Here is a 15,059-nt window from a genome sequence, read left to right on the forward strand (position 1 = left end):
AATTACAATCATCAATCCCCTAACCCAAAATTTCATATGCTTGCAATACTTACTGTAGGAAATCAAGCTAGCTGTAAATTACATTTAATGTATTTTTCATTTACTCTAGCATTACTAGGTATTCACTTTGTATTATATATACCCTTTGTATATACTAAAAGAGATTATCAAAAATAAAAATATTTTTCCCTCATTTGCTTCATGGTATCAGAGCATTTGAAATTTCTCAAATACATTATTTTCTCACCTCTTCCTTTCTTAAAATTAGGGTTCTTAAAATTAGGGTTTGGAGGCTTTATCCTAGAAGATTAATTAAAAGTAGTTTTCTATTCTCACCTCCGACCCAGGGAGCTTGTCCCACCTCCGATCGGCAAAACCCAAAAGTCCGGTGTTCATCTGAGCTGCGCGTGGGCCCCACGCGCCACCTCATTCCGTCGCGACACTCCACGCGCCAGCGCGTGGCAGTCTCCAGCAGTGGTTTTCCGTATCATCTCTCTCAGGTTTCTTCATCTCAGACTCTTCTCCAACTCCAGCGATGTTTTTTTTTCCGGCGTCCTCTCTCTCTATTTGTCTCCTCTCGGGTTCTATACTTGTGTTGTCTTGATGTCTTTCTCCATGGCAGAACAACATTCTTTAAGAGCCATCTCTTTAGTCGCAAGACAATGCAACACTCATGCACTTCAGGTTATTCAAATACCTCATGACCCTTGGATTGTGGATTCTGGTGCTTCTGATCATATGACAGGTGATAGATCCCTATTTTCTTTTCTAAGTGCATGCTCTCATGAAAGGACTGTTCGCATAGCTGATGGTTCGTCTTCTAGAATTGATGGAATTGGAACTATAACAATCTCACCAAGTCTTGTCTTAGATTCTGTCCTTTACGTTCCAAAGTTTGATTGTAATTTACTTTTTGTAAGCAAATTGAGTAGTGATCTTAATTGTGAAGTTAAGTTTACTGCTAAGTTTTGTGTTTTTCAGGATGTGGAATCGGGGAAGATGATTGGCTATGCTGAGTTCAGTAAGGGCTTGTATTTGCTAAAAATCGACAACCTCATGTTTAATCATGGAATTCGTTGTTGTTTCTCCCAAGGTCAATCTCTTTCCTCAGTAAATCAATCCAATAAAATCAGTACTATCATGTTATGGCATTACCGTCTAGGTCATCCAAATTTTGTATATCTTAAACACTTGTTCCCATCCCTATTTGTCAATATAAATCCTCAGTCTCTCAAGTGTGATATTTGTCAATTTTCTAAAAACTCTCGCCACTCTTTCATTCCAACACCTTATCAACCCTCTCACCCATTCTCACTCATTCACGGTGATATATGGGGACCATCCGAAATTCAAAATATCAGTGGAGCACGTTGGTTTTTATTACTAGTTGATGATCACAGCCGCCTAAGTTGGACATTCCTCATGAAAGAGAAATCTGAAACAAGTCATATTTTTCAAAATTTCCACAAAATGATCCAAACTCAAGTCCAAACAAACATCCAAGTGTTAAAAACCGACAATGCTCGTGACTTCTTCAATTATGTACTTGGATCATATTTGCAATCCAATGAGATTGTTCATCAAAGTTCTTGCGTAGACACACCACAACAAAATGGTGTGGCTGAACGTAAAAATCGTCATTTACTAGAGGTAGCCCGATCTTTACTTTTTTCATCCCATGTTCCAAAACGATTTTTGGGTGAAGCAGTTCTCACAGCTACCTATCTCATAAATAGAATGCCATCACGTGTATTAAAATTCAAAACTCCGCTACAAATCTTCCTAGAAGCATATCCTAACTCACATCTTGTGTCTCAAATTCCCTTACGTGTCTTTGGTTGTGTTGCATTTGTCCATGTTCACTCCTCTCATCGTAGCAAACTTGATGCTCGAGCCACAAAATGTATCCTTCTTGGCTATTCATCTAATAAAAAAGGATACAAATGCTATTGTCCCGTTTCACAAAAAGTGTTCATTTCCATGGATGTTACTTTCTTTGAGGAACAGTCTTATTATCCCAAATTTGCAGTTCAGGGGGAGAATCATAATCAAGAACTACAAAATTGGGAAAATTGGGACTTTGTTTCACTCATTGATCCTCATTCTTCTTTTGACAACACCATTGCTCCAAAAACTACTCATCCTCCTGTTTCACTCACTGATCCTCATTCTTCTTCTAACAACACCATTGCTTCAAACACTCATCATCCGTCTGTTACTCTTCCAATTCCTTCCTTAAGTCTTGTTCCTATCAATGAGGACCGACTCAACCATTCAGCCAATTCACATGAGCCAAAAACTCTTGTCCACATCCCAAACAAAGAAATCCGGGTTTACTCAAGGAAAAAGAAAAATCTAGCCAACATTGAACAAGCTACCACTCAAACTCAGCAAAGTCATGAATATAATCCAATTCCATTCATTCTTGAATAAACATAGGAAGACGCTCGAGTTGAACCTGTTGTGGAAGAAGATGTGTCCGACGATCTAAGCATTCCCATTGCTCTCAGGAAAGGTGTTCGCTCTTGCACTCAACATCCCATTCACAATTATTTGAGTTACTCAAGCTTATCTCCCACCTATAGAGCTTTTATCACCACTTTGGATCAAGTTCAGATTCCAAATTCAGTTCAGGAAGCTCTACAGGATCCCAATTGGAATGCTGCTACAATGGAGGAAATAAAAGCACTTGAAAAGAAAGAAACATGGATTATCACAGATCTGCCAAATGGCAAACACACAGTTGGTTGTAAATGGATATTCTTGGTCAAGTATAAGGCTGATGGGAGCATTGAAAGATTCAAAGCCCGATTAGTGGCTAAAGGATTCACCCAATCGCATGGCATTGATTACCAAGAGACATTTGCTCCTGTTGCTAAGTTGAACACCATCCGAGTTCTCTTATCTATTGCTGTTAACAATGAATGGCCTTTATTCCAGCTTGACGTAAAGAATGCGTTTCTTAACGGCGACCTTGTGGAAGAAGTATACATGGACATTCCTCCAGGATTTAAGGACCAATTTTCAAAGGGAAAAGTGTGCAAACTGAAAAAATCTCTCTACGGCCTCAAGCAATCCCCTCGAGCCTGGTTTGACAGGTTTACAAAAGTGTTGAAAGGAGATGGTTACACCCAGTGCCAATCAGATCATACTTTGTTTATAAAACACTCAATTGGTGGAAAATTAACAGCATTGATTGTCTATGTCGATGATATTGTGGTTACAACTAATTTCGTGGAAGAAATTTCTCATCTTAAGCAGCTTCTCTCCAGTGAATTTGAGATTAAAGATCTAGGCCAATTAAGATATTTTTTGGGGATGGAAGTTGCAAGATCCAGCCAAGGTATCTCAGTCACTCAGTGAAAATATGTCATTGATCTCTTACAGGAAACAGGGATGATCGGATGCAAGCCAAGTAAAACTCCAATGGACCCTAATACCAAACTTGAAGTACAGACAGATGGAACAAAAGTTGACCGAGGAAGGTATCAACATCTTGTGGGAAAACTAATATACCTAACTCACACTCGGCCTGACATAAGCTTCGTTGTGAGTGTTGTTAGCCAATTTCTCAATAATCCCTTTGAGGAACACATGGATGCCGTCTACCGGATTCTTAGGTACCTCAAGGGAACACCAGGAAAAGGGTTAATGTTCAGGAAATCTCTCAACAAAGATCTTCAAATATACACAGATGTAGATTGGGCTAGTTCTCTCACTGATCGAAGATCCACTTCTGGGTACTGCTCCTACGTTTGGGGAAATCTCGTATCTTGGCGAAGCAAGAAGCAACAAGTGGTAGCTCGCAGTAGTGCAGAAGCAGAATTTCGTGCCTTAGCACATGGAATTTGTGAAGGAATGTGGCTAAAACGTCTTCTCGATGAACTCAGAATCAAACTTGAAGGTCCAATAGATGTTCTCTGTGACAATCAATCAGCCATAGCAATAGCAAAGAATCCAGTTCATCATGATAGGACCAAACATGTTGAAATTGATCGTCACTTCATCAGTGAAAAGATTGAAAACAAGATCATCACCTTGAAGCATATTTCCTCGAGACAACAAGCTGCTGATATCTTAACCAAAGCCCTCCATCTTCCTAATTTTAGGGAACTAAGTTCAAAATTAGGAATATTTAGTATATATCTAGCTTGAGGGGGAGTGTAGGAAATCAAGCTAGCTGTAAATTACATTTAATGTATTTTTCATTTACTCTAGCACTACTATGTATTCACTTTGTATTATATATACCCTTTGTATATACTAAAAGAGGTTATCAGAAATAAAAATATTTTTTCTCTCATTTGCTTCACTTACAATTCTCCACTAATATAGATTAATGCACACTTAAGAATCAGAAGGTCCTTCTAGGCTTGTAATGTTAGGCTTAGGGTAAAGATAGTTGAAATGGTCATTTAGGCTTTACTATACCATAAGCTTCTCCCATCATGTCACCCAAAATACTTTTCACACAATCCCAATACTCCTTTTTCTAATTACATGAGAGATATTATTTTTTTTTTTTGCAACACTTAATGTTTATCTTTTTTTTTTCTAGATTTGACAATGATTGTCAGTTTTTTTTTTTTTCAAGTTGTTGTCAATCTAAGATTTTTCACATTCTCCCAGTTTTCATCCAAAATCATACCCTAAAATATTAATTTCACCCCAAATCCGAAAATACCATTGTTCTTCATCTTCAACCTCAAGCTTTCAAGAACATTCAACAATGGAGGTGGAGTAGTGGCTTCTTCGAGTTTGTAAGTATCACTCTCTATCATATTTAATAAATTGATTGAGCATTTAGGGATTTTTGGTGAAAATATTGAATATTTTGGAAATTTTTTGTTGATAATGGAATTGTTGGGTTTATATTGTGGATTTGAATTATTATTGCTATTGGCTGTATTGTTCTGGTGATTTAAAAATTTGGGGAAAGTAGAAATTTAAGGGGAAGTGCTGCCCAATTTTTTCTAGAATGATTTTTTGTGAAAATAATTGTCATTGTGCTAATATGGGTCCTAAAAGAACAAGAAACAATGAGGAAGGCGGTTCAACATCAAACCCACCACCTACGGGTTTTGATCGAACTCGGTTTGTTAGTGAGGCTGCAAAAAACCGGTTCATGAGGCTTAAGGCTAGGCCATACATTGAGGACTGGGGTATTGAATTCCCTGAAAATCCTTTGAGGCGTCAACCGAGGTTTGAGACAATTCGAGCCCAAATTGAAAGAATGAAATGGGGCAGTTTTGTTGATGCTAAGGGCCGGGCCAATGTCACCATGGCATGTGAATTTCTCGCCAATTGGCCCGAGCAGAGATATGGGGAAGTTAAGGTGCGGGGTAAAAAGGTTCCCGCTACAGCTGACGCCTTCAATGCTATGTTTGCTGTCCCAAACTATTCAAGGGAAGAACAGTGCCTCCGAATTATGGAGGAGGAAGAATGTAACACCCTAACTAGCATAGGCGTATTACGTGATTTTTAAACATACTGTGCAGCTCGTTGCTAATCAACGAGGTTTATGGAAAAACGTGATTAATTAAAATTTTTACTTTTTAATTAAACTTGTAAAATATTTATACAAAATACTTGGGATCCCGATTACAAAACCATTTACAAAAGTTTACTGTCTATACAAAATATTTGTCGCCTAGCGACTAATTACAAATTAGCCTCGCTGTCCCGATGATCGTACGCTCCAGGCCTAACCGCCCCGACATGTACAATCTTCACCGGCTCGCTCACGGTCCATCAACTCTAGCCTTGCCCTTACCTACACATAAACATAGCACTGTGAGTCGACAGACTCAGTAAGAAAAGTATAATAATACTCATACATAAATCCCGGTCATGATCAGACGCCCATACCCCTGACCATAACCCTAACTGCCGTGTCCAACACGATACTGAGTCCCCCTAACTGTCGTGTCCAACACGGTACCTGAATTCTGAACGTTCATATGGACGGTACTATTGACAAGTAACAGCCTAATCGGTCGAACCGGTCATACTCCGGCTGTTGGTCATACTCCAGCCTGTACCGACGTGTTACAGTATCAGCCTAATCAGTCGAACTGGTCATACTCCAGCTGCTGGTCATACTCCAGCCTATACCGACGTGATACGTCAAATAGTACGAAACCACCAACCTAAGTATCAGCCTATACTCGGTCATACTGGTCATACTCCAGCTGCTAGTCATACTCTAGCCTATACCGATGTGATACAGTGTCAGCCTAATCGGTGAAACTGGTCATACTCCAGCTGCTGGTCATACTCTAGCTTGTACCGACGTGACACAGTCGGATGGTTCGAAGCCAACATACATATCTAATGTAATCTAACAGGCTTCCTACATGCACGCTAAACATGTAATCTATATATGCATACTGTTATACTAATCTTACCTGGATTCCGAATTCAGGTGTGCCGGTCAACCTGACTGGAACTATCTGCGCGGCGGATTACAGGCTCCTAAACCATAAAAATCACAACACTATAAGTGATACGCTAAATCACTTCTCGGGGACTTAAACTAGGAACTAAAAGTTTCCCTATCGATAAAAAGCATGGCAATACCCCAACTAACATAAAAATGAGGAAATCTAGGGTTCCTGAAATTTCCCCAACCGGTAGACCGGTTGCCCAACCGGAATTCCGGTTCTGAGAATTTTCAAAACCCATCCAGAATTCCGGATGCACAACCGGAATTCCGGTTCCTCGCAGGCAGAAATTCAAAAATTTCATAACTCAACCAAATCAAATCTAAACAACCTCAAACCTTCCAGACCTGTTCTATATGACTTAAATAACATTTCTAAAGCAATAAAATCACCCAGAATGCACAGCTACAAAAAGTGCCATGAGAGCTCCAAGCTTTGAGTTTCAAACTCAAACTTGGCTAAAGCTCACTTACAACCCCCAAAACTAGATTAAAACCACATAATCATGCATACTAAAGCTGCAGAAAAACAAAACAAACTCATGCAATACTCACAGCCACAAATTTCGAAAATTCCCTTTGAAAACCAAACTTTGAACTAAAACTTCCAATCATGAATCAAAGCAATTATCAAGCATTAAACTAGCTCTAATCTACTTAAAATAGCAAGATTAAACCTCTGTAAACTACAACAAATCACAGCAGCAAGAACACATAAAAAACAAGCATGCATTACACCATTTTCATCAAAATTCATCAAACTTAAAGAAGAAAAGCTTAGAAGCTAACCTAGCTTGAATTGAACCCCAAAGAGAGATGAAATCACAAGAAAAATTCCAAGTCCTTTGCTGCACCAAGAGGCCGAAAAAGAGAGAGGAAAAGAGAGAGAGTTTTCTAAATTTTTTCTATTTTTTCTAACTTTGAAAATTTGAAGCTTTGTAAAGTAAAATAAACTAAAAAAATAAGGGATTCTACTTATTCATTTCAGCCAACAAATAAAATCAAATAACATTTAATTAACCAAATAAAGTCCACTAAAGGACAAACTAATAATGGGGCAAAATGACCATTTTGCCCCCCTTCACACTAAAATCACATAAATAACACTAAAGGGGTATTTTGGGAAATTCTAAATTTCTGGCCATTCCCGACATTCCCATGTCTAATAAACCGTCCCAAACTACTAACATACTAAGTTGTGATTTTACTGAGCCAAACACCGAGTTCCATGTTACCGGGCACCGGTATGCAAAATTATGAAAACTACTAAATGACATAAAATGCATCTCAAAATTCAATAATAACAGTATAATAATTATTTAAATAGCTATAAATAATTTCATAATTAAACATGATTAACTGCAAATTTCCAAATTAAACTAAGCGGTCTTTACAAAGAACTGTTTGACATGGTAGATGTGGCTGAAACTGTGGGATTTTTGAGGCTGAGGTTCCACGATAATGATGGGCAAGACGGGTCGCCCAATATTCTCCACGGATGTGAAATCAACCCGGTGGCAAAAATCTGGCTATACTTTGTGAGTGCTCGGTTGGTGCCGAGCAAACCTTTCTCTGATGTTCAGATGGATAGACTCAAATATGTGTACGCCATCATGAAGGGGTACAATATCAACATTGGACAAGTTATCTGAGGAAGCATTGAACAGCTTGTTTAAGGAGCCACGGGTGGTGGCCTTGATTTGGCGGGTGTCATCACTGAGCTTTGCGGGACATATGATGTGCCTCAACTGGAATATGACAATACTGGGGTACCGCAAAGGAAGATGGACATCAGTATGGTCAACAGGCTCAAGGAGCCTCATCCTTATGGACAACCACCCGGTGATGAGCAACAACAAGGCCGGAGGCGGTGAAGAGAGCCTAGTGTCGAGGAAGAGGAGGACGAGCCCCCACAACTGCTTGGACCTATTGATCCGGCGATGCAGTATACTCATGCACGCTGAGTTACATAATTCAGCAAAATAATCACATGTAAAATTATATGGTGCAGAGGAGTATTCATGATGAGGGACAAGTTGACCAACTCAACGCTCTCATCAACAGAATGAACATCGGGATTAAGGACCCGAATTACTTGGCGCCACCTCCTCGATTTTATCCGTATGATCAACCGCTGCCACTGAACCCTTTTTGAAAGGGTCTCAGGTAAGTCTCTCACCTTTGCATTTTATTGTATACGTTGGGGACAATGTGATATTTAGTTTGGGGGGAGAGATTGTAAAATTTTTAATTTTCTGCACTTTTAATTCTTTAATTTAATTTATTCTGTTTTTAGTTAGGAATGGGCAATAAGCTAAAAGATAATGGTGTGCTGTTGTTAATTGTAATGTGCTCTGAAATTGCAAAAATAATTGTGTGCTTAATTCTGTTAACTCTTTGGATTAGTTTGGATGCTTGTAAAACCTGTGTATGAATGCAATTTGACGATCTGTGAAATATGTTGTAATTGTTTTACTATGGTTTGTGGTAAGATTGATTGGATAGCTTAGAACTTGCATGTCTTATTCTTTTGAGGCGAAATCCTTGACAACATTCAATAGGAATATGATTTAGGCATTTGTTGGATAGTTTGAGCCTTTCAAGCCTACCATGAAATGATTATCCTTAGTTGATCCTCTTGAGCTTAAACTTATTTTGTTCTTCACCTATTGAACCGAAATTTTTATCCACACTGTTAATTTTATCTTCACTATTTTATCAATGATATCATAAGCTATACAATTAGTTTGGGGGAGCAAAATACATGGTGTGAGAGAGGATAGAAGAAAGAAAACTTGCAAGATTGAGAAAAAAAATTATTTTGTAGACTCAACATCACTTGAAAGAAAGAAAAAAAACACAAGAAAAGTGAAACATGATTCAAAAGAAAAAAAAAATCAGTGATGTTGGGAAAAGAAAGAAGAAAAAAAAATTCTCTCAATCATGGTTAGTTGTGGAAACACTTTGGAAAATTTTGAAATTATAAGAAGCTTGTAGGTTTTGTTGTGCTTATGATATCTTTAGCCAAAATTGTCTTTTGTTTTCCAAATATCTAAGCCATACCGAAAGGATGTTGTCAACATTAGTGGAGAGAGGTAAGCATGCAAGCGTATGAGCTATCGGATTGTGGAATGATTGGAAAGAGTAAAACTATTATAACATTGTTTCGATTGTGAAGTCATCTTGTGTTTATGCATTGTGTGATAAACTGAGCATCTAAATTAATTGTTAGAGTTGGTGGAATTAAAATTCTAGTTTGAGCAATGGAAGAAAACAGAATATGAGGCAAGAATATTGTGATTATCTGATAGCGTAGTTAGTAGTAATTTTTTTTTTTGTCTTACTCGAGGGCAAGTAAGAATCTAGTTTGGGCGAATTTTGTTAGGCTATTTTTAGCCTATGTCTCGCATCTTATAGATAAGTATTTTCTCGATTATTGTTGTCTTTTGGAGCGGTTTTACGCTTGATTTTTCTTGTTTTAGGTTCTCGGGGTGTTGGAGTTCAAATTCAGTCCATTGACGAAAAGACGGGACAAACTGGTGAAAAATCGGCCAAAGCTGCTCAAGGGGAGTCAGTAGTCGCCACCAGCTTGAAGCCTAGTCGCGACCCTTTTTCATGGTCGCGACTATGGTCGCGACTTGGGGTTTTGGCAGAAACTCAGTTTTTCGAGTTTTGTCTGTGGTCGCGACCAGCCTTTAAGTGGGTCACGACCAGGCACAGAAAATTAGATTTTTGACCTAATTTTGATTTTTCCCCAATTAGAGGCACACCTCTCATTCCTATATAAGGGATACGATTCAGAAGGCCAAGATAAGCAGAAAGTGGCCTGAAAAGTGAATGAAGGAAGAGAGGAAGCAATCTTGAAGACCCGGAGCGATGTCACCATCTAGTTTCTTTCTTTTACCCTCTATTTCTCTTTTATGTCTATTTTTGTTTCAGAATTAATCATGGATGTTTATATTATTTTTATGAGCTAAATTCCCATTTAGGGAGGATGATGAATGTTGTTTAAAGTTTTGCCTAGTTAATGAATAATTGCCATTCCTTCAATCTTGATTTGTGAAATTATCTATATTTGTGTTTAATTCCATGTGTAAGCTTGATCACCTTCTACTTGTTCTATGATCTCAATTCAAAATCTGAAAAGTGAGAATTGAGAATTCTAAAATTGGATAATCGAGGTTCTATGTGAAACAAGAGTATTTGCATGACCTATGTGACACTTAGATTATTACTTAATGTTGATTACATGTGAGTTTGATTAAGAGATTAATTAGAGAACATGTGGTTTAGAACCTAAAAGATCTGAAAAAGAGTTAGGTTAAATTTATAATCTGTCATTTATGTCAAGAAAAGGATAGCAATTAGGCATTAACATTTAGGTAAACAAACAATAGGATTCTCTTCCCCATCTTCTCATCTTGATTAATATTTACTTGTTTCTTTAAGTTTCTTGAATTACTTTTATTCTGTTAAAATCTTAAAAATTATCGATTTGCCAAATAGAATCATAAGTCTAATTTACTGGTATTCAGTTCAATTCCCTGTGGTTCGACCTCACCTGTGTAAGTTTATTACTTGATTACGTGCACTTGCGTATTGTTCATAATTACCCCGCACCTTAACTTCCCCATTTCTCCGCTCAGGCCAATTGGCGAGAAATTCACATGCCATTGTGACATTGGCCCGGTCCCTAGCATCAACAAAACTGCCCCATTTCATTCTTTCAATTTGGGCTCGAATTGTCTCAAACCTCGGTTGACGCCTCAAAGGATTTTCACACAAACCCAATACCCCTTTTTGTAATTACATGAGAGATATTATTATTTTTTTTCCAACAAGATTGCAACACTTAATGTTTATCTTTTTTTTTTCTAGATTTGACAATGATTGTCAGTTTTTTTTTTCAAGTTGTTGTCAATCTAAGATTTTTCACATTCTCTCAATTTTCACACTTTTTTTCACACACATACAACAAATTTCCCATCCAAATTCCCCCAAACTAAAGATCTACTTATGGTATGATTAGGGTTAAATTGTGGATATTCATGGGTTTATCTTTTTAGGCTCAATATGTGAAGAACAAAGAATAGGTTAAGGCTCAAAAAGGGTAATTAGGATAAAATTACAGGGATGGCTTGAAAGGCACAATCGATCCAAAAATTGCCTAAATCACTTTCATGCATAATTTATTATTTCGCCTCAAACAGCAAGCAAGCAAGTTCTAGAATTTTCCAAACAACTTTCCACATGTCCCAATTAGCATACATAAACCAATTCAATTACTAGAAAAATACCTAATATGATTCTATGTTCTTTTAAGTATAAAATTAAAATTAGTCAAGAATGTGATATCACCAAACACACAGATTTTTCAAAAAATAAATGAACTTTTCAAATCATGCTATCTACCTACTTTCAAATTGACTCATATTAAGCAAATTAACTCACACAAAAAATTAATTTTAGAAATAAAAAATTTAAATTAAAAATTAAAAATTTAAGTTCACCCCCCAAACTAAAGTGACACATTGTCCCCAATGAGACATTAAAGAAAAGGAAAGGAAACTTACCTGGGTACCACATCAATAAGCGGTTGACGCCCATAATAAGCGTCATGCAAGACAACTTGAAAATTATTGTTGTACTTGCCTTCAAGCTTGGCAATCGATGAGTTTGAATCAAAGTCAGTACCAACAACATAAGACTTTGGATGATGAGCTTAGGGAGAAGCCTTTTGTAGCTTGTAGAGGATATAATATGGTGTTGATGACATATATGGATCCATTGGTTGTTTATTTGTCAATATCATTGATGAAGTCGAATCGATGATGCCATGTTCTTCCTCATCCTCCAATGTCACAGTATCTACACTTTCATCTAACAACCTTTCTTCTTGTTGCTCACTCTCCACTTGGCTATCCATACCCTTGCTTGTGATTTCATATTCAATGAGTTCCTCTTCACAAGGATTTTGATCTTCAATTGTAGGCTCATTATCTTCCTTGTATTCAACTAATGACCCTTCTTCATTGTAGCAATAACTCTCATAACTTTCATTATTGGAGTTATTACATTCTGAATCACGAGCCACTGAATTATAACATAAGGATCTCACCATGTCTGTTAAGCGATTAATCTCTCCTGGAAGTGATTGTAGAAGTGATAGTAGTTGCTCCTCTTTTTTCAGTTTGTTGGGATGAATGTGGGCAATAAGGTGGGTATTGGTGACTCCAACCCTGAAGTGATGGATCCCAATGTCAGTCGTAATCAAATTCTGTCATATTATTCAACAGATTTATTACATCATAGCCTCTCATTAATAGAGGCGCTTTAGTGACCTCTGCTCCATAATCTACCCAACTTCTTGTTTCATCATTAAGTCCATTATAAAAGAGCCACGTAAAACACCCACTTGAGAAAGTGGGATAACATCTCTCTCCAAGCTCTTTAAATCTCCTCCAAGCAGAATAGAATGGCTCATTGTGTTGTTGGGCAAAATCCTCAAGGTATAGCATCTGGATTTACCTTGCAGGTCAAACTCATCAATAAAACATTAGTAAAATTAAAAAATAAATAAAACTAAATTAGTACTAAAAAGATTAAAATTTGAAACAACAAAATTAATACTAAAAATAACCTAACAACTTCACTCAAAGAGGAGTTGGTTAAGTTAGTTATTTCTAATTAACTTAACAACTTCGATTGTCGCAGCCACCGACTTTAGGATCTTGATCCGTAGCCTATAAATACCACCTTGACTTGTTATTTTGAGAGATAAGTTTAAGAACTCAAAGAGATGACATTGAGAGTTTAAGAGAGGAAATATTGAGAAGTAGAGAGAGAGGCGTAGAGAAAAGAGAGAGATTGGATTCGAGTTTTGTAAGAAGAATCTTCTGTAGATGAAGAAGATTCTTGGGTATAAGTGCGAGAGTTGAAACACTTAGTGAGGACTCAAAAGAGAATCTTGCCTCGATTGTATTGTACCTAGTCTTGCTCAATCAATAAAGAAGGATTACGGTGGTGTTCCAGAACTAAACTAGAGCCATAGATCACAAGGATCTATCAAACTTGAAACAATACATATCTTGGTGTTGATTTCTTTATTTTCTACACATTTATCATTTTCTTATTTTACATACTCTGTTTGCCCCTGCTTTACTTTCGATTGTTGTTCTTAATTTGTTAATCTTGTCATCACTAATTATTTAATTGTTTAGAGTTTCATTGATTTAATTTTTCACATTTTGTCGTAATTTTTTCACACAATCCTTTCTTTAATTTATTGCTGAATACTCTTATTACTATATAGTATTTTAGCACTTCCATCTAGTTTTTCCTTACACAAATCACTCAATCAAGACACCATTTACTTTTTGTTCCTGAACCTTTTTGAAAAACTGTGTTTTTGCAAATGTCAGTTCTATATAAGAAAATATAAAAACTGTACGCGTTTGCAGCAGCAGAAAATAATTCTGCTACAGCAAAACTGAACAGGCAGAATATAAAATATTTGCAGAAAAATAAATAACTTGACACAAGAGATTTATACGTGGTATCAGTGTTCTCACGAACACTCCTAGTCCACGGGGCCACGCCCAGAGAATGAAATCAATTAATAAAGTATCAAAATTACAAAGACAATTGACTTAAACAAGTTTAGACTCCCTCTAAAGTATTGCCGCAATCCTTTGTAATCCACTTTATGAATCTGACTTCTTGAAACACCTTCAAGCCCGAACTCCCTTCGTCTTTGAAGTGTGAGTGCTTACTTCCTCCCGAAGTAAGGCTTTAGCTAGTCTTCTCCCGAAGACCAAGTGCTTACTTCCTCCCGAAGTAAGGCTTTATCAAGTCTTCTCCCGAAGACCAATCTCTTGTTCAGTCAAGTAGTTCTTCACAACCTCTAGGATAGAGTAAGAACAGAAATAGAACAACTAGAACCTAGGTGAACAACTAGGCTCTCACAAAACAAAGAAACACTCTCTTCTCACAAAAGATAAATGCAAAAAATGAATAATGGAAGAGGTAATTCGAATGGTTGCTCTCTAGGCTCTATTTATAGATCATAGAAACCAAAGAGGCAACCACAAGATCGAATTAGCAGCTGTACAAAGACTTTCCAAAAACAAACACGATCTGCTACATCAGATTCGGTTGCTGACGAAGCGGATACGCAGAAACGGGAAACTTACTAAAATCGGGTCCGATCTTCTTTCAAAGCTTGATTCCTGCCAAAAACAGATTAGATAATCTGATTGTATCAAGATACAATCGAAATTAATAAGGAAAAGGCAATAATCAAAGTTTCCCTTAAAATGACAACTTTCCAAAAGAGAATTCCTTCTCTTTTGAGAAGTTTTCAACAAAGGAAAGTTCAGCTGAAAGTGCAACTTTCCAAACAAGGAAAATGGCAACTAAAAACCGAATAAGAGAGGTAAGATTTCGAAAATGAATGCATAGCAATCTTACCATAAAAAGGAAAAATTATTTTGTCACCTAACTTGCCAAAAAAGGACTTTACACTTTTCAATATCTATATATCTATATATATTTATTTAGTTAATGATTTACCCTGAGCAAACAATTATTATTAAAAGTCATCAATCTTCTATAAATA

At 37.0% G+C, this 15,059-nt stretch overlaps 1 protein-coding gene across 1 annotated transcript; it reads left to right on the forward strand.

Annotated features, from left to right (window-relative positions):
- Positions 1-3,426: 3,426 nt before the first annotated feature.
- On the forward strand, positions 3,427-4,155 carry LOC133034405 (secreted RxLR effector protein 161-like). Its single transcript, XM_061109486.1, has one exon. The coding sequence runs from the start codon at positions 3,427-3,429 to the stop codon at positions 4,153-4,155; it is 729 nt and encodes a 242-aa protein (XP_060965469.1).
- The last annotated feature ends 10,904 nt before the right edge of the window (positions 4,156-15,059 follow it).

The sequence above is a fragment of the Cannabis sativa genome, chromosome 2 (assembly GCF_029168945.1).
Source record: "Cannabis sativa cultivar Pink pepper isolate KNU-18-1 chromosome 2, ASM2916894v1, whole genome shotgun sequence".
NCBI lineage: Eukaryota > Viridiplantae > Streptophyta > Magnoliopsida > Rosales > Cannabaceae > Cannabis > Cannabis sativa.